The sequence below is a fragment of the Aethalodelphis obliquidens genome, unplaced genomic scaffold, assembly GCF_003676395.1.
Source record: "Aethalodelphis obliquidens isolate GAN/ISIS:26980383/991018 unplaced genomic scaffold, ASM367639v1 scaffold97, whole genome shotgun sequence".
In the NCBI taxonomy this organism is placed as follows: domain Eukaryota; kingdom Metazoa; phylum Chordata; class Mammalia; order Artiodactyla; family Delphinidae; genus Aethalodelphis; species Aethalodelphis obliquidens.
In genome coordinates, this window is record NW_020838041.1 from 3,237,069 (window position 1) to 3,259,818 (window position 22,750).

The window sequence follows — 22,750 nt, forward strand, 5'->3', positions numbered from 1 at the left end:
TCTAGTCTACCTGCTAACACGGTAGAGAAGCGCCTTCTCACACTGGAGACTTCCTGCTCCAGTCTCTCCAGTTACGCACACCGTGTGCATCTGTAAAGCTCCCCCAACCGTCTCCCCGTCCCCCCACCTTGGCTCTGCGGCCCAGCGAGGCTCGGTCTGACTTCCGCTCTGTCGCTCACTGGCTGTGAGACCCAAGGCGAGGTCTTCGCTTTCCTCACGTGTCCGATGATGCCCGGGGCGGCCTGCCTCCTGCAGCTGTGGGGAGGGTCGGTGAGGACTCCGTAGGCGCGGGGCCTGGAGGATGAGAGCTGGGGGAGCCCCAGCCCTGGCGCCAGGTGACCTCCTCGTGGGGGCAGCGTGCATGCCCACGGCTCCTCGACAGCAGGGCCGCGTCTCGTCCCACACGACCCCCCACCTGTGCCCAACGCCCAGCAACAGGGTTCTGTGGTCAGCACATGTGACCTCTGATGGTGGGAGCTTCTTTGTGTAGGAAGAACCAGAACTTCTCCCTCTGGATCATGATTTGCCTCCTTCTGTGACGCGTCTGTTGATGCTGGTTCTGCTGCCTGGGACCATCAGCACGTCGGGGTGTAGTGATGCCTGCAGGCCGGCAGCTCTTTGAGGACGGCCTTCCTCCCCTCACCCTGCTTTTTCCGAGTCCAACACCCCCAGCAGCTCGGCTGTCGTCACCGTCCCTGGTCCTCTGAGCGCATCCCGCTCGCTGCTCTGTCCTTTGCAGTGTGCAGGGCTCCCAGCCGGACACGGGGTCACAGCGGTGGGCTGGCCCGTGTGGAGGGCCCCCACCAGCAGGGCAGCCTCCCCTGACTCTGTGCAGCTGCCCGGGAGGACATGGGGGCACTCGGTGTCTGAGGGCCACAGGCGGATAACAGGGATCTGACCAGAGGTTTGCGCCCGAGGGTAGACAACCTTTGCAGGGCCGCGGGGAGGCCCCGTGCCCAGCAGATGAGTCGGGACAACATCTCAGAGGGGTGGGGTTTTGGAGAAAGGTGGGGCTTGACCCACACCAAGACCAGGGTCTGAGCCAGTTTCTGGTCTCCCCTCAGATGATGTGGACCCAGACGAGCTCCAGCTGGAGGTGGAGGACCCCAGGCCACACCCCACTGTCCAGTGCAGCCCTGTTCCAGGTGAGAGGGGTGCCTCGGGGTGGGGAGGGCAGGGACTGGGGAAGGAGCGTTACGGAAAGTGGGGTCCAGCTGCTCGCCTTTTGAAAGCCAATACTCGAGAGACAAGGTCGGTGGAAAGGAAAGTTTGCTTTACTTTGGAGGCTGGCAACCTGGGAGGGGGAGGGTGGACTCATGTCCAACGGCCGACTCCCCCCACCGACAATCAGTGGGCAAGAGCTTTTACGGGGGAGTTTCAGGGATGTACAGGCAGAGGGAGGGGGCTACATGCAGAGACAGCACAGTCAGCTCTGACGGTCATCTTGAAACTGGTCATCGGTGGTCTGATCAGCGTCATCTTGATTGTTTTTAAGTACAGTTAGGCTTCAGTTCCAGGGTCGGTTTGTTCCCATTTCTTGAGGCTGGTTCTCAGAACTGTGGCAGCTTAGGTCATGACTACAGCCTGGTCATCATGTAGTTAACTTCTTCCAGCTGGCGGGGGCGGGTTTCAGCATCTATAAAACAGCTCAAAGGATATGGCTCAGAATATTATCTACAGCCTTGAGGACGGACTGAAGGCCCTTGACTTTGCTCAATGACTATTATTATTTAGTCCTTTGACTCTTTCCTTTGCTTCTGCGTTTTCTCACTTCTCTAATTAAACTTACTCTTTGGTTAAAAGCGACAAGAGGCAGGCGGAGGACATGGGTGTGGGGAGGACCACAGCGTCCTGCTCCGCTGCAGGAGCCCCCGCTCTTCCGCGAGTTCAGCCTCTTCTGTCATTCCCGGGGAAGGGGCTGTCGCCCCCTTTCGGTGGCTGCTTGGGGGCAGCGGGAGCGGGGGAGGGGAGGGGAGTCAAAGCGACATTTACGAGTCGCCAGAGGTGATACAGCCAGGAGGAACTTTCTCTCAGCGAAGAGACCCCACTGCTCAGGGGGCGGGGGCGGGGCTGGCTCGTCTGAGACCCGCAGAGTTCGAGCAGGGCAGCACCCTGCAAGGCCCCCTTCTGCATCCCTCCCCACTCCATCCCAGGAGGGGTGCGGCCTCTCGTACGTAGGTAAAGCTCTCCCGGGCGTAAAACCGGGTGTCCCTGGGGGCTCATTCCAGCACTGTCCGCTCCTTAACGGCTGAGGAAGCCTCCTTCAGTCTCCGCTAAATCCATCTTGCTGTCAGGAAACAGAAAATTCCCCTTTGGTCCAGCCCAGCCTCTGTGTTTAGCGTGAAGCCCCAGGCCACCCCGGAGGCAGCAGCGCCCACGGGAGCCGGGCCGGGAAGCGGGAGCCGGGCCGGGAAGCGTCCCTCTCACCGGCTCTCCAGCCCCGCCCAGGCGCCGCAGCACACGCGCCCCGCGCTTCGCGGCTGTAGCGCGCCCTCTAGTGCCCGCAGCGACAAGCGCACCAGCGCACCTGGAGGCGCAGGTGCGTGTTCACGCGGCCTCTGAAAACCGGTGATCAGCAGCGATGACGTTAAAGGGGAAGCTCCAAAAGACAAAATCCAACTTGCACTCACTTTTACAATAGCACATACAAATGGCCAAATAAATTCCGGTGTGCCCATATTCACTGCACAGACACCTAAAACGTGTTTTTCAGTAATGTAACAATATGGGAAAGTGTGCATGATAAAACTTTAACTTAAAAAAGAGAATAAGAAACTATGGGGCTTCCCTGTGGTGCAGTGGTTAAGAATCCACCTGCCAATGCAGGCGACAAGGGTTCAGTCCCTCGTCCGGGAAGATCCCACGTGCCGCGGAGCAACTAAGCCCCTGCGCTGCAACTACTGAGCCTGCGCTCTAGAGCCCACGAGCCACAACTACTGAAACCTGCGCACCTAGAGCCCGTGCTCCGCAACAAGAGAAGCCACCGCAATGAGAAGCTCGCGTACCACAATGAAGACCCAACGCAGCCAAACAAATTTTTAAAAAGAGAGAGAATGAGAAACTATCTACAGTAAAGTCCCAATTTAGTTAAAAAAAATCTATATGTATATATGTATTTCTTAAAACTGATAGAAAACATGGCAAAATGATGAGTTTCTCTGAGGAGCGATCACAAGCAGTTTCAATCCACGTTACATTTTCCAATTTTTCTACTATTGACATCTATTATTTGGTAATCAGAAGAAAAAAGTGTTTAAAAAAGAGCTGTCACAAATCCTCTCAAGTGCCCATGCCGCCTAGCAGCACATGGAAGAACAGGAGTCCAGGTCAGGACGGATGAAGGAACAAAGGTCCAAAGTTACAAGGTGCTTTGAGGACAGGGCCTGGGGAGAGAGATGGACAGCGCCAGGCTGTCCGCCATCCAGTGCAGAACCAGATGGGAAAACCCCAGGGGCCACCTGCCCTCTGATGTTCTCAGTAGGCTTTGCCCCCAACACTGACCCAGTCGTGAGCATTAAATGTGGCCGAGGAACCAGGGAGAGCCTACCTGGCCAGGCTCCTCGTGGCAGGGTCCTGGGCGCCGCTCTGCGGGTTGGCCCCAGCCTGTCCCTAGGGCTGCTGCCCTGGCCGCTCCTCCAGGCCAGCCTGTCTCTTCCTTGCTCTGGACGCTGCTCCGTGGGGAGGGCTGCTCTGCCTGATGTTTCCCCAAGGCTGGTCCGTGCTGCCTTAGTCTGTACCGCGTGTGCGTTTCTCACGTGTCTGTGCCTCCGTGTCCTGGACTGGCGTCCACCCCCTGCAGCTCGTGAAGGAAGCCCTCCTTCTGTGTCCCCTCTGCTCCTCTCCCAGACCCACCAGGAGCCCTGAGACTCCTGGTGGCCTGCAGGGCTGCCCTGCAGATGGATGAGGCCGTGTCCGCCCCGCGGCCCCAGGCTAGAGTGTGGTCCTCTCTCCCGCAGGCCCCTTCAAGCCCTGCGAGCACCTCTTCGAGAGCTGGGGCGTCCGCCTGGCCGTGTGGGCCACCGTGCTGCTCTCCGTGCTCTGCAACGGGCTGGTGCTGCTGAGCCTGTCCGCAGCCGGGCCCGGCCCCCTGCCCCCGTTCAAGTTCGTGGTGGGGGCCATCGCAGGGGCCAACACCCTGACTGGCCTCTCCTGCGGCCTTCTCGCCTCAGTGGACGCGCTGACCTTCGGCCGGTTCGCGGAGTACGGCGCCCGCTGGGAGTCGGGCCCGGGCTGCCGGGCCGTGGGCTTCCTGGCCGTGCTGGGCTCCGAGGCCTCCATGCTGCTGCTGACCCTGGCCGCCGTGCACTGCAGCATGGCCGTGGCCTGCGTGCGGGCCCGTGGGAAGGCGCCGGCCCCGGGCAGCTTGCACGCGGGGGCCCTGGGCTGCCTGGCGCTGGCGGGGCTGGCGGCCGCCCTGCCACTGGCCTCCGTGGGTGAGTACGGGGCCTCCCCGCTCTGCCTGCCGTACGCCCCGCCCGATGGCCGGCCGGCCGCCCTGGGCTTCGCCGCGGCGCTGGCGATGCTGAACGCCTCCTGCTTCCTGGCAGTGGCCGCAGCCTACGTCAGGCTGTCCTGTGAGCTGCCCGGGGCCGAGCTGGAGGCCGTGTGGGACTGCGCCGCCGTGCGCCACGTGGCCCGTCTCACCTTCGCTGACGGGCTCCTCTACTGCCCCGTGGCCTTCCTGAGCCTGGCGTCCGCTTTGGGCCTCGTCCCCGTCACCCCCGAGGCCGTCAAGTCCGTGCTGCTTCTGGCGCTGCCCCTGCCCGCCTGCCTCAACCCCCTGCTCTACCTGCTCTTCAGCCCCCACTTCCGGGAGGACCTGCGGCGGCTCCGGCCCTGCCTGGGGGTCCCGGGGCCTCTTGCCCTCGCGGCCGCCGGCCAGCTGGAGCCGAGCTCCTGCGACTCCACCCAGGCCCTGGTGGCCTTCTCGGACGTGGAGCTCATCCTGGAGGCCTCCGAGGCGGGCCTGCCCCCCGGGCTGGAGACCTATGGCTTCACCTCCGTGACCCTCGCCCCCTGCCAGCACCCCGGGGGCTCCCGGCCAGAGGGCAGCCACTTTGCGGAGCCAGAGGGAACCCGCTTTGGGAACCGGCCACCCGCCGTGGACGGCGGACAGCCGTGGGGGGCCGAGGGGGCCGTGCCAGCGGGGGCGGGCCGGGCGGGGGCCGGGGCCTTCCAGGCGTCTGGCTCTGCCTCGGCCTCTCACTTGTAAACGTCCTCTCCGTTCCCCTATGCCCCTCGTCTCCCGCCCGCTCCGTGAAGGACGCTGCTTGTAAAATAAACCCCACCAGAGGGCCCCGCCCCCGGCCCGCGCTCTCCCAGGCCACCACCGTGTGTACTTGGCCTGGGTTCCCCTCGGCCCTGCTCTGGCCTCTTCCCTGTCGCGTCTGAGGCTGAGGACCAGAGGTCTGGACGTTTGTCCGCTTAAGGTAACTGAGGGGAGCAGAGGACAGTGACGGGGGCGGGGGCCTGAGCGGCCCAGGATCAGGTGCGACGGGCAGGGGACCGCACAGGGGCCAAGGAGGGGCCGCCAGGGCTTCTCCCCTTGCTCCGGGACTGGATGCACACGTGCTCTGTGCCCCGCTGGTCCTGAATATGCCGCTCAAAAGACTCCTGTGAAAACAAGTTTCTGAAAATAGGACATTGTGCCCGTTTCTTAGAGATTCAGGGTGCACGTCAGTGTGGCAAAGAGGCAGGAGAATCCCACAGCAGTGAGATCTGTTGAACTTGCTTTAAGCCAGTTCCCCAAACTATTGAACAATAGGTTTTGGTTTGCCGGTTGGGTTTTCGTGGAATATCTACTAGCACCTCACAGACCAGCCCTCGTCTCTCCCAGGGGCCCCCTTTTGCACCACCTGGTGACATCACAAGAGGCCACCAGTCTTAAAAGCCCGGTCCTGGGAGCTGGACCCTGTCAACCAGATGTGGCCTTCTTGTCTCTGTTGTCCTGCCCTGAAAAGAGTGGGGAGCGGGCTGCTGCCCTGTGTTCCAGCCTTAGACCCTGGCACCGGGCAGGTGGAAGGGCTCCCAGCCACCAGAGAAGCTTCCGCCCTCATACGATGGAGGGTCCCTGGCTGCCGGCTGCCTTCCTGTGGTTCCTGTGGTTCGCCATCTGCCATCTTCTGCCCCAAGCCTGGCCCCTCCCTGTGTGCCCCCAGGCCCTGCCCTCTAGGGGGCACAGGAAGCCCCTGGCCAGCGCCTGGGGGGATGTTTGTGTTGCATGTTGGGTTGCAGGAAGCGTCACCCAGGCTTGGGACGCCTGGGCGCCCCAGATTGGCTGGGACCTTCTGCTTTTCCCGCCGTGGCCTCCCTCCCTTACTTTTTACCAGGGCACCCCTCCCTGCCCCCAAATACAGGATGAGGAGTGAGAGCCAGGGCTCCGAAGAGGGTGAGACCTGTCCAGGGCACCCCGATGTCTGCCACGTCGGGATGGGAGTCGGAATCTGGGACCCAGCAGGACCCAGTGCTCCCCGAGTGCTGTCGTGGTCCTGAGCCAGCCCCCTAGGGCCTCCGCTCCTAGGACGACCTGGGAAGGTCCTTCTATTGATAGTTACATGCCCTGCGGCCCAGTGTCTGCCTCCCTGCCCTCCCCCCGAAGTGGAAATTCTCACAGGAGTCGACAAAGCCACCAGGTGGGGTGGAGGGATGAGGTGGGGACCATGGTGGAACCGGCACATTTTCAATCTCAGCTAAGTCAGAGGCCAGGCTCTGAAACCAGACGTGCTGCCCTGGTGCCACAGAAGAGCCCCAGGGCCCAGGCACAGGGCCAGCCCCGGCAGGCGCTCGGTGGTGGTGGATTCATTTGTCAGCTGGTGACGTGAGAACCCCGGTCCCTGCACCTCCCGGGGTTGATCAGGGGCCTCTCGTGGAAGCAGGTTGCTCTGCTCTGGTGCTGAGAAGCAGTGACTCTTATGTGAGAAAGGAGTTCTCCGAGACGCCCCAGGGATGGACAGCAAAGGGGGTGTGATTCCGGGAGCCTCGACTTCTGGGAGGTCGTCCAGGCCCCTCCCTGTGTGGCCACCGTCCCCTCGGAGTCAGAGCTGTTGCTGGGTGGGCCAGGGGGAGGACGGCCCTGCGTTGGAGCCCAGGAGTCGTGGGACCCGTACCTGCATTGGCCTCTCCCACGAGGAGGGGCTGGGGCTTCAGGGCTGCAAGCTCGAGGGCAGCCCCACCGCTGTCTGTGTTCTGTTCCTAACCAGCTGGGCATTGGCCAGGGCTCCACCTTTTGGTTGGAGGAGAGGTGTTTGCCTGGAACTCTTTTTACTATTCAAAAGCCTTGTAGATGTTGTACATTCACCCAACACGAGAGGCGAAGTAAAGTCTCTTCGTGTTCGCCTGGCTTTCCTGCAAGTCTGCGTCAATCCTTGGTTCTCTCCGCTGTGATCAGTAGAAGATTATGAAGATAGGTATATCATCGATTAAACTCAACATCAAAAGCCAAATAATTCAATGCATGTAGATGCCTTTGTCTTGGATTGATGACATATTCCAAGATGGTGCCCACGGGGAAGAGTCCGTCCCGGGGCCGTGGTGGTGAAGATGCTGGTTCCCGCCGCCCTGGCCTCTGACAGTGCTGCTGTGGAACACCCACGGTGCCCACCCGCCTCCCCGGACCACCTGCAGCAGAGGGTCCTGAGCGGCTCTGTCCACACCGTGAGGAAACCCAGCTCAGGGCTGGGTGTGAGGCCGCGGTTACAGAGCCTCAGGCGGGGCCTTCCCTTTGCCGTGCCCCCTCCACCTCGAGCTTCGAGCCTCCTTCCCAGCTTTGCCCGTCCAGGGTTGGGGAGTGGGGAGGACTGACGACGGTTCCCCGCAGGCCCGAGTAGGTGAGGACGGCGCCGGCCATGGGACCCCTGACCCATTCTGGCCTCTGTGCTGGTGCACCCTGCCCGGGTGGGCCCCGGGCTCGCCGAGCTGTGAATATTGATCGGATCCTTCTGATAAAGAAGCACCAGTGGGCTTCCCTGGTGGCGCAGTGGTTGAGAGTCCGCCTGCCGATGCAGGGGACGCGGGTTCGTGCCCTGGTCCGGGAAGATCCCACATGCCGCGGAGCGGCTGGGCCCGTGAGCCGTGGCCGCTGAGCTGTGCGTCCGGAGCCTGTGCTCCGCAACAGGAGAGGCCACAACAGTGAGAGGCCCACATACAGCAAAAAAAAAAAAAAAAAAGCACCAGTGAAGTGAAGCCCCCGGGTCCCCCGGCCCCTCTCCTCTTCTCTTTGGTGGGTCTGTGGGCATGGGGTGGGGGCTGTTCTGAGAGAGGAGGATGCCCTGTGCCCTGGGCTCTGGGGCGTCGGGGCACAGCCTAGGGGGGGTCACCCTGCCCACCCAGATTTAAGTGCCTTTGTGCACCTGGCACTGGGTTAGAGAGAACGCCCGAGCCATGGGGTTTCTATCCTCAGACTCTGAGCACCCTGGACCCTTCCTGACACTACGAACCCTTCTGTCCTTGGCTGACCGTCTCAGCCTGCTTTCTGCCCTGGGAATCTTCTCCCCCACCCTCTCTTCAGACTGGGATGGTGTGTCCTTCACTGCACTTGTCGTAGACCCGTGAGGTACCTTCCCAGAAGTGGAACTGTGGGGTCAAAGGCCACTTACAAGTCACGACATCTTCTCTTGACCTCGTAGCTCCTTTTGAGGAATAGTCTGTGTTATTCATAAATTCTGCTTCCAGGGGCCTCCCTGTGAGCCCTGCTCTCCCTCGAGGCCCCACCCTGCATCCCTCGCTTCAGCTCCTGGGCTGGTGGCCTTGTTTTCTCTTGGGGTTTCCGAGGCAACGTCCTGAGAGGTTGAGTGAGAATCCAACTAGCCGGGTATCCTTCTCTCCACCAGGCCAAATCATAGGTTGACCACTCAGGCCAGGCCCCTACCCTGGTCCCCTGAAGGGCAGTGTGTGGACTGGTGTGTCTGGGGGGCCCTGCTAGAGTTTAATCCCAGCTAAACCACCTACTAGTTGACTGAATTTTGTCAGGTTAATCATCTTCCCCATGTAGAAAGTGGGAATAATAATCTCCAACTCAAACACTGTTAAAAGAATTTTAAAATAATTTATAAAAAGTGCCGGGACATCCCTGGCGGTCCAGTGGTTAAGACAGTGAGCTTCCGCCGCAGGGGGCTGGGTTCGATCCCTGGTCGGGGAACTAAGATCCCACATGCCGCTGGGCACAGCCAAAAGATTTTTTTTAAAAAAGGTGGGGCTTCCCTGGTGGTGCAGTGGTTGAGAGTCCGCCTGCCGATGCAGGGGACACGGGTTCGTGCCCCGGTCCGGGAAGATCCCACATGCCGCGGAGCCGTTGGGCCCGTGAGCCGTGGCCGCTGAGCCTGCGCGTCCGGAGCCGCAACGGGAGAGGCCACAGCGGTGAGAGGCCCGCGTACCGCAAAAAAAAAAAAGAACAAAAAAAAAACCCAGTAAAGTATCTCATATATAAAAGAATAAATGAATCAAAATAAACGAGTACATGTAAGCAGACCCTACTCTCAAGGGGCCGCCTGGCAGGGGGATGGGAGCTAAGCCAGCCCGTCCCTGAAAAGGGCCACCCTGACACTCAGCCTCGGGTCTGTTGTCACAGCCTCGTCAGGAGGAGGCAGAGCCGCAGACGCCTCAGTGGTGAGACCGAGGGCCACCGCGTGCCCGCCCCTCTGTCTGGGGAGCAGCCCTCCGGGGGACCACAGTGGCTGAAGTTCCGCCCTGTGGCTTCTTTCTCCTTGGGGTGGGCCTGTGCCTGGGATGCCTGTTGCTCTGGCCCAGTGGCCACTTTCCTCCTTCTGGGAACATTGCTTCCACTTCAGCAACTGCTCCCACCGCCCCCTAATGCATGCGGCTTGCAGGGGTCTCGGCTCCGGGTCCAGTGGTGGCCGTGACTCCGGCTTCTCGGCTTATTCTCTCTCTGCCACCGCGTTGGGTCCGAGGACGGGCTCCCATCTCCGGGGCTCCCAGGGACCTGGGGGAAGCGTGACTGGACCCCTCGGTTTGTGAAGCGATGACTCCTTTGCTCGGGTGCGAGTGTGAGATCTGTCGCTCGGCTAGAGGAGACCCCTCTCTCAACACCCCCAGCCCAAAGCCTGGAGTAAACCCACTCACCTCTTAGCAACCCCTGGGGGAAGAGGGCAGCCGTGAATGGGCTTTGGACAGGCAAGGAGGGTGGGCGGGGTGGGCTGTCAGGTGGGGAGAGTGGCGCTGGGAGGGGGTCCGCGGGGCAGAGGGGGAGGGGTGGAGGAGGGTGAGGGCGGAGGGGCAGGAGACCAGCCTCCTGGCTTCCTCCCTGAACCTGACCCCTGCAGGCTCTCCCCTGGGAGCTCACAGGAGGCTACAGAATCACAGGACCATCAGGTGGCAGCACGGGGACACGCCTTAGGGAGCATCCACGCCCCCTAATCACCGGGTCGGGGAGGGACGGCCCCACAGCTGCCCGGGGCCGAGGGGCAGAGGCACAAAAGGCAGAACGGTGTCTGTGTAGTCGGTACGTGGGGTCGTGGAGTTGGTCCAGCCTGGGTTCAACTCCCAGACCTTCTGTTGACAGCCCGCGGTCCTGAGTTTTACTTGACTTCTCTGTCTCATTATCAGAAACATGGAAATGACAATGGTACCTAAGCTCTGAAGGTTATTGAAAAGATTAAAGGAGATTTTTCATGTAAAGAGCTTAGCTTAGTTCATGACACTAGTAAGTACTTGAGAGATGTTAGATGTTATTACTTAATCCAAAAAGCAACGAGAAACTGGGGCTCTGAGCTGTCTTCCGGCTCAGCCTTGAGCACACTTGACATGGAAGAGGAAGGGTCCCCGGAGGAGCCGCTCCTAAGAAGGCGGCTGGCAACCTGGGCTTGGAGCCCGGCAGGAAGGCTGTGGGTTCGCAGGGGTCCATGGGTGACGGTGCCGGGGACCCTGGGCCATGAGAGAGGAGTGTCCCCTGGCACGGGCCAAGGTGGCTGGTGAGCTGTCAGCAGGGGGAAGCTGGGGGCTCCCCAGAGAGGACGTGTGCAGGGGGTCTCAAACATACCTCCGGGTCTGGGGAGAACCCCGAGACTAAAGCTCACCCCCAGGGCAGCTGCCTCTGCTGGGGGGGGGGGTCTGGGGGAAAGCGGCTCAGCAGGCCTTTCTCCAAAGCCGAGCTGCAAGGTCCTGCTTAAAGGGAGGCAGCGATGGGTGGGAGGACGGAGGTCCGGCCCAGTGGGAGGTAGGGTCGGGGGAGAGGCAAGCCCACGAGGGGGAGAAACCGAGGGGACCTGTCACCTGATGGAGGCTGAGAGCTGGGGCGGATGGGCGCTCGGTGGCCCCGGCAGGAGCCATGCTGACTGGACAGAAGGAGAAAGTGCAGGCGTAGCTTCTGGGCACAGAGACCTGCGCCCACCACCCCACCTGCCACAGCTGCCCGGGCTCCCTGTGTGGGATCCAAGCCTCCCAGCGGCCCCCCGTCCTTCCCTCCCCCAGGCTGCCCCAACCTAAACAGGGCAACCTCGGGGAGCTGCTGGCTGATGGAAAAATAACTTGGCTGGGAAAGGGGCTTTATTTGTCTGTGCCGAATTCCCGCCGCAGCCGAAGGGTAAAAACCTAGTCTCAGCCCGCATGGTGGGTGGTAAATCTGTTCTTACTTAGATTTTGGGGAGCCGCGGGGGCAGCAGGAGAGGATACTTGGAATCCGCAGTGTCTCTGGGATCAGTCACGTCATCTCCTCTCCGACTCGGGGGGACGGCGAAGCTTGCCTGTCCTGGCGAGCAGCGCTTTGAGGCCGTATGTGGCTGGCCCGTCGTCCCCGCCCCCAGCCCCTGCTAAGCTCGCGGGGTCGGCCCCGTGCTCGGCGCTCTGGGTGCAGCACCCCGGTCAGCCCCCACAACTGTCCCCCGCTTCTACAGGACAAAACCAAAGCGTGGAGAGCAGGGCTCTGGGGGCCTGGGCTGGCCAGGGTCTCCTGGACCTGTGTTCACGCTTTTGATGCTTTTCCATCCTTCCCTGGGCTGCGGGCGGGGCTGGGCTTCCTCATCTCCCTCTTCTCACTTCTCTTCTCTGCCCAAGTCCCGTGTACTTGTTAACCCAGAGATGGAGGGATGGCTTCTAATTAATGACTCCTGGCTTTGGTATTTCTTGCAATCAGTGCCCAGGCCCTTGTGGCCACTATGTCCCAGCACTTGGAGTGGACACACTGGCAGATGGGTACAGGGCCATGAGGTACACCAGGTAATGGCCATGGCTCCTTCCGAGGGGCCGGACAAGGGCATCCCAAGGCAGCTACGTGGGCTGAGACCATCCAGGTAGTCAGGTAGAGTCGGGGACGGCACAGGCCGGAGGGGCTGGCGTGCTGAGACTGGAGGGGGCCAGTGCGGCTCAGTGTGGTGTACAGAGCGGAGGGTGTGCGGGGAGGGGAGGCTGAGGGAAGGCACTGGAGGGTTTTAGGAGGAGATGCAGTCTGGCTCTTTCATCATCTGAATTTGTTCTTGCTGCTGTGAGGAGCATGGACCGCAGAGGGTCCAGGCTGGAGGCCAGGGGACAAGGTACCGGCCGTGATGGCAGTGCAGGTGAGAGACCTGGTGGTGGCCAGCTGTCGAGGGGGCTTGTCCTTTCCCACAACGACCCCTAAGGCCATCCTGCTTCACACCTGGCCTGTACCCCCATCGACACCATCAGCACTTGGTGTCTCCCTGCCACAGCGGCTGGCTTTTCCACTGCCGCTGGATGTGAACAAGAAACACACGACCCTGAGGGCTGCTGGTGGTCACTCCAGGAGGGGAAGAAGCTGAAGGAGGGGACAGTGAGGACGGATGGCAGGTGCGAGAGACACAGCCTCTGAACTACCGGTCCAGATGCCCACCCTGGCCCCAACTCCCGGTAAATAGGGCAGAGAACTTCCCGGGTATTATCACCAGCCAGTTGGATCTCACAGCTGCAAGCATCCTGGCTGATACACTAATTGCATTTAGAAACCCCAAATCTGACTTAAATGTGCCCAAGTATAGGAGACAAGCCTGGAACAAAATTAATTCCTAGGCTTTAACAAGAGAACAGTAGCTGATTTTGAGAAATGGGTTCAAGAATTATGTAGAAGTTGGAAATTTATGAAGTGGGGTGGGGGGGGGACACAGAGGAAATTTACATTTTCGGTTGACGCTGTCGTCTGTCGCTCCCACTCGTGCTCTAAGGCAGGCCACTGCCGAGCGCAGGGCGGTTCCGCAGCGGATGAAGGGAAATTGCGTGCTCACTGCATGCACTCTGCGTGCACGGTGCCCAGCCTGGCACAGGACTACCAGCCTGGGATACAGGCGGGACGTGACAGTCTGCTTCTCTGCCTAGGCGGCCCCAACATCTGCTCTCACTCGGCACCTCGTTCCACTTCAGCCGACTTCTGCCCAAATCTGTTTTCTCCGTCATCTAAACGGAATGATAAGCACAGGCCCAAGTGTACCGTAAAGTCACGAGCAGGGATTCGAGCTTGCGCCTTAGTACTTGCCGTGAAATAAAGCTAGAGACAGAAAGGACTGTGAAAATCCATGGAAATCTGCACGATTATCTGGCTAACCCCACGCCTGGTTTTCTCACCATTATATTATTCTAAAACACTTGGCACACAGCAGGTGTTCAGTCGCTATTTGTTGAACAAACGAAAGTTATACCACAGCCACGTAAGTTAAGTCACAGAAAGTGCACACTGCGAGAAACGTTAACAGAAGGGTAATTACCTTATCCCCACACTGTGTTTAGGACTTCTGAACACCTGGAATCCCGGAAGCGTGACGGCCGCCGCACTGTCTCTGAGGCTATTTGACCCCCACGTCCATCGTGCAGTGTCCTGAGTGATGCTGGCGAGTTGGCAAATAAAGGACCACACTTCCAAATATTTTCACATCCTTACTGTATAGCTCTCTGGCCAGTCTGCTCCCAGACACACATTCAGGATGAACACATACTCAACGCTAGATGATTATTTATTTTCCAGGTTTACAAGTTTGGGGACACGTACGTATGAGCTAAATAAAGCAAACTGCACTCGGAGAATCAATGTGGAGCAGAACATACAAATACACGAGGTCTGTTCACAGGCTATAAAACGATGACGCCATCAAACACGAAGAAAGACATTCCAGAAACGGAAGCAAATTGGACCATGCTGGCAAAGAACCTATTAACTGAGACGGGCCAGGACAAACCCCACCCTAAACGTCAGCGCAGAATTTCTTTTCTACGCCGCCCAGGGGCCTGGCTTTCCTCTTCTGTGCTTCGCTGTGCCCTTCTGAGCCACCCGCCTCCGGGGGGTTATCAGGGTTATCAGGCGTCTCTTCTTCATCAGCCTAGAAAGGAGCAGGCGGGGCAGAGCACAAGGTTCACACCGACTGTTCTCCCAGGTGCTTCTCTGCTGCCTCCTGGATAGGACATTCTCTCCGAAACCAGCTTCCCCAATCCTCTGTACTGTTTAATTTTTACTTCTTCTCACAAGTGACACTAACCGCTTCGTGGCTCAGTCTGAAGTGCGGGGCAGCCCAGCGAAACCCCCGTGTGCTCATCCCTGCTCCTGAACTCTGCCTTCTGTTAAATGAGGGAACTGTGGACGTAAAACGGGGACGTCTCTCCTTCTCCCTTCCTCCACGTCCATTTCTCCTCCCGCCCCTCCCCTCTCCTGCAAAGAGCTCCTTCTGGCCTAAACAGGAGACCTCGGCTGCCCTGTGGTGTCGTGGGTGCTGGGAAACCCTCCAGCCGGTTGAGCTATCTGCTGAATAATTATGTAGAAGGCTGCGGTAGGAGAAGATCAACCGGCCATCCTAGTGTCCAGTACGAACTTGGCAAGTCTAATAGACACTTACACACACAGGGACACACTCACGCTTAACAGAGCAACAACAGGAGCGCAATCAGAGCTGTACAGACAGACACCCCACCTTCTGTCTCGCGTGCTTCTCTGTCCACTGCCTGGCATTCCTGAGGAAGACGGGCTTGTTGTATTTAAACTCTGAGGACTGAGATGGAAGCAGAGAGTCAGTGGAGAGAGGAGGGACTTGGTAACCAAGCTGCAGGCGCTACGCGAGCCTCCCCAACGGAGAGCAGGGCGTGGGGAAAGCAGGCCGCGAGCGGGGGGCCGGGGGCGCTTACGATGTCGGCCATGAGCGGGTCATCGGGGTTGGGCTCGGCCATGAGCTGCTGAACAGAAGTCAGCAGGGTCGCGATGTTGAGGGACGGTCTCCAGGCGCCCTAGGCAGACAGGCAGACAGACAGCGGCCCTAAGAACGTGCTTCTCTAACACAAGTTTTAGAGCCGAGGGCCACGGCAGGCGAGAGGGCTGGCCCTGCTCCCACCACTCACTTTTGGCGGCAACTTGAGAACATCTAAACAAATCCTTCCAGCGGAATCGATGTTGGGATGGTAGATGGGAGTCAGAAATCGGATCTGAGGAGGTTCAAATGGGTACCTTTGAAAGCACAGGAGAGTATGGAAGTTTTACTGAAATACTGCTTCTTACATAATAAACAGCTGCCGGTGACTAATTAGGACGACAGCCTTTGAGAGGCAAACCTTTGCTCTTGCCAAATTTTTATTACAAAAATTTATGAACAGTAGAAAAGTTGAAATAATAGTACTGAGAACCCTCTTATACCCACCACCTGGATCAAGCCCCTTCACCCTCTAAATACTTCAGCATGTCTCTCCTAAGAATAAGGTCCCTCTCCTATAGAGCTGCAAAACTATCAGTATACCTATGAATAAACTATAAAAATTATTGTCCAGTATCATCTACCACTCAGATTCCCTCCATTTTCGCTTTTTCTGTTTTTTACAGATGGGTGTTGAGAACAGGGTCCAATTTTGATTTATACAGTGCATTTGGAAAATCCCCATCGGTCTCAGAACTGACGCCCCCCGTGATTACTGAGCTGCTCCTCTCAGGACCTGTAACAAGCCTGGCCTGGTGAACAGGTATCTACAAATCACAAACTACACTACAGCTACCACTCCCCTGATGACAGCCTTACAGGAGACCTGGATTAAAAGGGGCCTTAACACAGAGGCAGAGAGAAGGGTGGCTGCCAGGTGCCGTGGGAGCCAGTGTTTAATGGATGCGGGGGTTCAGGCTGGGAAGACGAAGAAGTTCTGGAGATGCATGAGGGGGACGGCTGGATGACAGTGTGAGTGCATTTAATGCCACCGAACCACGTGCTTAAAAACGGTTTAGAGATGCATGAGGGGGACGGCTGGATGACAGTGTGAGTGCATTTAATGCCACCGAACCACGTGCTTAGAAACGGTTTAGACGGTCAATTTTATGTATATTTTACTACAGTGACGGGTGGGGGTGAGGCCTAGATGTGATCCAGCTCCGTGTTAAGAAAAAGAAATCGAACTCCAGAGACATGAAATGACTTGCCCAAGGTCACATTAAGCCATGGTAAGACGAGGATTAAAATCCAGGTCCTTGAACTCCTGCATTCAACACCCTACGACACTGCTCTGTCTTCCGGTAACTGCGCTTTACCCTGGAAATTTAGGATATAGTTTTCACACTGACCTCTCAGGAATGTTAACTTCCAGCTTGAAAACACCTTTTTCATAAGGTGTGTCTGCTCCACCTACTATCTCTTTAAAAAAAAAAAAAAAAGAACAAAAGGTCAAGAGGTAATCAGATGATCTGAATTACCACACCCCATGGACCTAATGAAGTCTGGTCCTAACGGAACAGCTGGGTCTGGGACAGAAACTCTCTCAGGGCTTAACAAGTCCCCATGCAATGTACCAGTGTACCCAAAGTTGGTGTCAATCAAAGAATACACAGGAGATCGAAACAGAAGGTGGACAACGCTGGCCTCAGATCACATACAACCTGCAGTTCTGCTCTGGCTGGAACGCAGCGTTCTGAACACTTGTGTTTCCCATCTGGCCTCACAGATATTTGAGAAGGTGAGCTTTGGTACTAACACTGCTTCAAAGCTGATACCCAGATCTTGGCTTACAAATCAGTAAAAGATGGAATCAAAGGCCAAAGAAAAAATGTCATGGAAACCTTTTATAAATGTAAACAAATTAGGTAGAAAGATGGCCGGGCACTTTGACCTTGCAATTGTCCCCTACTTTAGAACACACAGGTGTTCAAACTTCAGCACCACCTTTGACAGGGTCGTGACCCGTCACGCCTGGTGCGACACCTACGAGCTCGCAGATCTTCCATTCGGTCCCCATCCTGCCAGCATGTGATGCCCGGGGGCGGCTCCGCGGCCAGCAGGCTCAGCTCTCTCTTCAGACGGGATGCTCTCTGCATGACCCCAGGGAGAATCACCCACACGCGGTTCCCGGCGCCGCACTCAACGCTGGCTGGGAACCCTGTGGAGAAAAGGGGCACCCACGAAAGGGTCAGTAACAGTGACCCCAGTTTTTAGCACACGGTTGCAATTCACTGAAGGACAAACTCCTCATGTTAATCTCTATTCTGAGAAGGAAGTCTGAGTTTTTTCTATTTCCTTCTAGTTATCTATTCAAGCAAACACATCTAAAAAAATAAAGTATAAAACAATGCAAACATTTCTACGAAAACTCTAGATGCTTTATATTAACGTCTGTCTCCACTGATGATAATTAACTACTGAGGCAGAGCCTGGGTCTGGCTTTGCTCACCACTGCGTCCTGAGGTGCCCAGCAGAGAAACGGACGGTCAAGTACTAGCTGTGGGGGGAGAGCAAGGGCAGTGACGGGGCACAGTCATCACTCCAACGAGAGGTTTATAAACTAATGCTTCAAGGTCTGGGGTTTTCTCCACGTAGTTTGGAATCCACGTATTTCTCAACCCTTCAGTGTCCACTCCGTCAATTTCATCTTTCTTTAGTATTTCCAGTCTTCTTTCCTTCTTCCCATCAACATTCAAACATGTTCAACATCTCTCTCATCGAAAACAAGCCCCTCCCCACTTCTCAGCCCTACTCCCCCCTCTGGCTACCTCTGGCTACACAGGTGAGTCAAACACCACCTCCCAGTCTGCTGCCGTCTCTACACTTCATTCATGACATTTTTGACAAATACATAATATTAATGTAATCAATTACATTAATATTTACACTTTTGTGTATTAAAATTTTCCTTACCCCCAAACTTAGATACTTTCACATTTAAGTCTTTGATCCACTAGCAATCAGTTTGTGTGTATAGTGTGAGTAGGGGTCCAAGTCTGAATTATTTCCCTCATGTGAAAAGCCAAGTGTCCTAGTCCCACTTATTGAAAAGTCCATCCCCTCCCTGCTGATGCTGGCATAAATTTCCATGCATGTACGGATGGCCCTGTTTTGGGATTATCGAACTTGTTTCATTGGTCAACTGTATTCTCTTTCAGCCAATACCCCACTGCTTTAATTGTAGCTTATTATTAGTAAGACCTGGTATATGGGAAGGTGAGTTCTTCCCCCTTGTTCTTTTTCTTCAGGAAGGCCTTGGCTATTTCTTAGTCCTCTGCTCTCCCATATGAATTTTAGAACAGTTTAAAAAGTCTACAAATATACACACAAACACACACACACACAGAAAGCTGCTGTGATTTGGACTGGAATTCCGCTGACTGCATAGATCAATTCTGGGAGAACTGACGTCTTTATGGCAGTGAGCCTACAATTCACGAGCATGCTGTGTTCAGGTCTTTCTGGACACTCTTCAATAGTTTTATAATTTTCTCTATAAAGAGTTTACCTTTTGTTAGATTCATTCCTAAGTACTTTATATTTTTATCTTTTTTAAAACTCTATTTTCTCCCCACTTCTTATTGATATATGTAAATACAGTAGATTTTTTAACCAAAACTTAATAATGCTAATGATGAATCTATCTGGGAGGCGGTCTGCGGTTGGTAATTCTACATATATCATCCATGAATAATCAGTTCTTCCCTTCTAACCTTTTTCCTGTCTTCTGTTCTGGCTATAACTTCCAGTACAATGCTGAAGAAAAGAGCTGACAGCTGGTATTCTTATCCTATTCCTAACCTTAGAGGAAAAACTTTCAACACTATTGCTTACGGGTAAAACTGGCCTATAATTTTCCTTCCTAATTTCGTCATCAGTTATCAAAGTTAAGCTGGCCTCCTGAAATGAGTTAGTTTGACATCCTATAGAAGAGTCTGAGCGATTATCTGTTTCTAAGATGTCTGACAGAATGATACCTGGTAATGGCGTTTTCAATGTGAGAAGATTTTAAACTACAAATCCAATTTCTTTAAATATTACAGCATTATTTAAGCTTTCTATTTCTTCTTGAGTCAATTTTGGCAAGTGAAATTTTTTTTACAAATTTATCTATTGCATTGTTTTACATTTATTTGTATAGAGTTATCTTTTCAATTCTGACATATAATGCTATACATTGCTTTCTAAGTACCAGTGCATTACAAAGTTTTGATATGTAGAATGTTTATTCCTCTATTCTCAAATTTTCTAATTTCCATTACGATTTCTTTAATTTATTTAGAAACAGATTTCTCAGTTTTCAAACATGAAGAGCTTCAGAGTTGTATTTACTATTGATTTCTAATTCAGAATGCTCATGGAGCCACAAGCATAAGAAACATGAAGAAAACACCAAGACACATCCTTATTAAACTGCAGAAAACCAGTGATAAAAAGTTTAAAAAGCATCAGGAGGAAAAAAAAGTCATATTATGTACAGAGGAACAAATGTAAAAAGGCAGCAAATGTCTCCTCAGAGACAATGCATGCCAGAGGACAGTGGAACCACATCTTTAAAATATGGAAAGAGAAAACTGTTGACTTAGAATTCTATATCTGGCAAAAATTAAGGAGATAAAATGGAAAAATAATTAAACATAAGAGTAAATCTTTGCGACCTTGCATTGGGCAAAGTCTTCTTACATATGACACCAAGAGCACAAGAGACAAAAGAAAAAATAAACTGAATTTCATTAAACTTAAAAGCTTTTGTGCTTCAAGAACATCATGAAGGAAGAAAGTGAGGGACTTCCCTGGTGGTGCAGTGGTTAAGAATGCAGGGGACGTGGGTTCGAACCCTGGTCTGGGAAGATCCCACATGCTGTGGAGCAACTAAGCCTGTGCGCCACAACTACTGAAGCTCATGCGCACCGCAACAAGAGAAGCCACTGCAATGAGAAGCCCACGCAAGGCAACAAAGGGTAGCCCCTGCTCTCCGCAACTAAAACTGAGCACAGCCAAAAAAAGAAAGTGAGAAGACGATACACAGTAGGAGAGAAAACATTTACAAATCATACACTTGATAAGGAACTTATTTGTATCCAGAACATATAAATAACTCAATAATGAAAAGACAACCTGATTAAAAAATGGACAAAGGATCTGAATAGATATTTCTCCAAAGAAGATACACAAATAATTCAATAAGCACGTGAAAAGATGCCCAGCATCATTAGTCACTAGGGAAATGCAAATCAAAACCACAACAAGCTGTAACTTCACAACCACTAAGATAACTGTAACCAAAAAGACAGCATCTAAGTGTTGGTGAGGGATGTGGAGACACAAATCCTCATATGTTGCTGGTGGAAATGCAAAACGATGGAGCTGCTTTGGAAAACAGTCTGCCAGTTCCTCAAAACAGTTAACAAGGAGTAACTTATAACCCTGTAATTCTACTCCTAGGTATATAATCAAGAGAACTGAAAACATATCTACTTAAAAATCTGTACATGAATGGTCACAGCAGCATTATTCATAATAGCCAAAAAATGGAAACAATCCAAACGTCTGTCAACTGAAGAATGTATAAACAAAACGGGGAATGTCCATACAATGGAATATCATTCTGCAATGAAAAGAAAGAAAGTGATTCACCAATTCCACTTCTGGGAATACATCCAAAGGAAACAACTCTAACTTGAAAAGATATCTGCATCCTCATGTTCTAAGTGTTATTAACAATAGCCAAGACTCAGAAACAACATCCATCAATGGATGAACAGCTAAAGTTGTGGTATGTATACACAATAGAATACTATTCAGCCATAAAAAAGAGGAAATCCTACCATTTGCAGCAAGATGAATGGACCTTGAAGGCATTATACTAAGTGAAATAAGTCAAAGACAAATACTGTATGACCTCACTCACTTATATGTGGAAGAGGTCACATTTCAGGATCTGGTTCTCAGTTTTGTAGTCTAAAACTTCAACTTGGCAGTAAATCTAGATTTGATAGGGCTTAGATGTACTAATTCATGCCAAGCTCACTCACAAAGACTTAAACATTAATTAAAAGGTCAATTTATTAATTTGTAAAACTACAGTAAAATTTTTAACTCCACATATTCTCTCCCTAAGTTATTCCTACTTGGAAAACTAATTATAATCAGAAGATTACCTGGTGGTCATAGATTGTAGTTAGGAGGACGATAGCAACTTATGATAATCATAAACTTAAATTGAGGCATCTATCTTAACCATATGTTTAAAGGTGACTAAGTTTGTGTATTGGTTGGGTCAAGGTACTCTCCTGAACTGGGGTGCAAAGACAAAGCATTCTTTGGTTCTTCTAATCTCCAGGGCTGTTGCTCCTCCACAATTGACACACTCAGAAATATTTAAACAGAATTAGTAATACTACTGGCAAATTAATATGTTAAATAGAATCAATTACACTACAACAGTCATTCATGTAAATTATTCTAAATTTCCTCAGCCACACCTTTAAGACCATCATCTCTGGAACCAGTTACTTTACTAGGTAATTAACCACTATTTTTATATACTAATCCTTACCACTTTTTCTCAGTGAGTAGACACTGGGATTCAATGACAATAAAACAAATATGCAAAAGTCACAGCGTGTGGCGGGGGCAGGGGTACGTCTGAGGGAGCAGGGAGGAGGCGGGGGTGGGGGGCCGGCAGGGAGAATGTCTACGGGAGAGGGAGGAGGGGGCGGGACGGCCGGGGGGAGGGGCATGCCTGGAAGGGATGGGGGAGGCCGCTGGGGCGTGGTGGTGGCAGCGAGATGGCTGGGGCGGCCGGGGGACAGGGTGACAGGCCGGCGGCGCGCGCCCTCCACGGCTGTCAAGACATCCAGAGCCTCCGTTCCACAGCCGATAGTCGGAGAAGAGGACGGTCCCCCGACAGGCAGAAAGCCGCCCCCCCACCCCCACCCCGCAGACCCCCGCGGGCGGCCTCTCGGCAGAAGAGCCGGAGCACCCGCTCTCTTACCTGCGCTGACGCCCCTCGCAGCGCAGAAGCGCCGACCAGCCTGCACCACGCCTGCGCGAACTCGACAGTTGCGTCGCCCCGCCTCCCGCCCGCGAGGGTGTGATTGGTCCGGAGCGCCTCCCGGGAGGAGCGCGCACTCCGATTGGCTAGGCTCCGAGCGGGCCACGCCCACGCGCTTTGAACAGGGGCGCGGCGCGCGGGAACTGGCTCGGGACTGGCTCCGTCTGTCCGAGCGATGGGCGTGGTAGGAGGAACCGGGAGAATCTGATCTGGAGAAGGGGCTGCGGTCAAGGTCTTTCACGCGGAGGGGCTGCCGCTCCAGGACAGTCATACCCGCGGAGGGCGCTCCGGCAATTCAACGGAATCTGAGGGGCTGGGGGTTCGAGCCGGGTTCCGACTTGGGGCGCGCGGCCCGGCGGTCCTGGCTTCCCGTGCGGGGAGCGTCCGTCGTGTTCGGACTGCACTGCCGGCCGGAGACCGCACCCACCCTCGCCTCCTGCTCCGGCCACGGGAGGGGCAGCCGATCCTCCTAAACCTGCGGACCGGTACAGTCCGACCGCTGCGGGATTTGTGCGTTCAGCCCGGATCTGCGTTCGGTAGCTGTGACTCCCGGTGACCGCTG

General features: G+C 54.7%; 2 protein-coding genes across 9 annotated transcripts in view; one reads left to right on the forward strand and one right to left on the reverse strand.

Annotated features, from left to right (window-relative positions):
• The window catches only part of LGR6 (leucine rich repeat containing G protein-coupled receptor 6), a 98,239-nt gene extending 90,211 nt beyond the window's left edge, over positions 1-8,028 (forward strand). For all 5 annotated transcript variants that reach the window (XM_027096031.1, XM_027096032.1, XM_027096033.1 and 2 more), the window contains 2 exons: positions 1,065-1,145; positions 3,957-8,028. In XM_027096031.1, coding sequence (XP_026951832.1) covers positions 1,065-1,145; positions 3,957-5,212 — 1,337 coding nt within the window. In that variant the 3' untranslated portion in view covers positions 5,213-8,028. The remainder of the gene's footprint in view (positions 1-1,064; positions 1,146-3,956) is intronic.
• Positions 8,029-13,892: 5,864 nt separating this feature from the next.
• UBE2T (ubiquitin conjugating enzyme E2 T) lies at positions 13,893-22,185 on the reverse strand. 4 transcript variants are annotated; one of them, XM_027096037.1, is made up of 7 exons: positions 22,129-22,185; positions 17,119-17,289; positions 16,481-16,550; positions 15,280-15,385; positions 15,070-15,168; positions 14,859-14,936; positions 13,893-14,273 (listed from the first exon to the last, which is right to left on the reverse strand). In XM_027096037.1, the coding sequence occupies exons 2-7, from the start codon at positions 17,225-17,227 to the stop codon at positions 14,139-14,141; spliced, it is 597 nt and encodes a 198-aa protein (XP_026951838.1). In that variant the 5' UTR covers positions 17,228-17,289; positions 22,129-22,185; the 3' UTR covers positions 13,893-14,138. The 4 variants fall into 4 exon arrangements, with proteins under 4 accessions (XP_026951838.1, XP_026951839.1, XP_026951837.1 ...); XM_027096038.1 differs by lacking the exon at positions 22,129-22,185 and adding an exon at positions 20,680-20,722 and having other exon boundaries at positions 17,131-17,289; XM_027096036.1 differs by lacking the exon at positions 22,129-22,185 and adding an exon at positions 20,680-20,722.
• Positions 22,186-22,750: the final 565 nt, after the last annotated feature.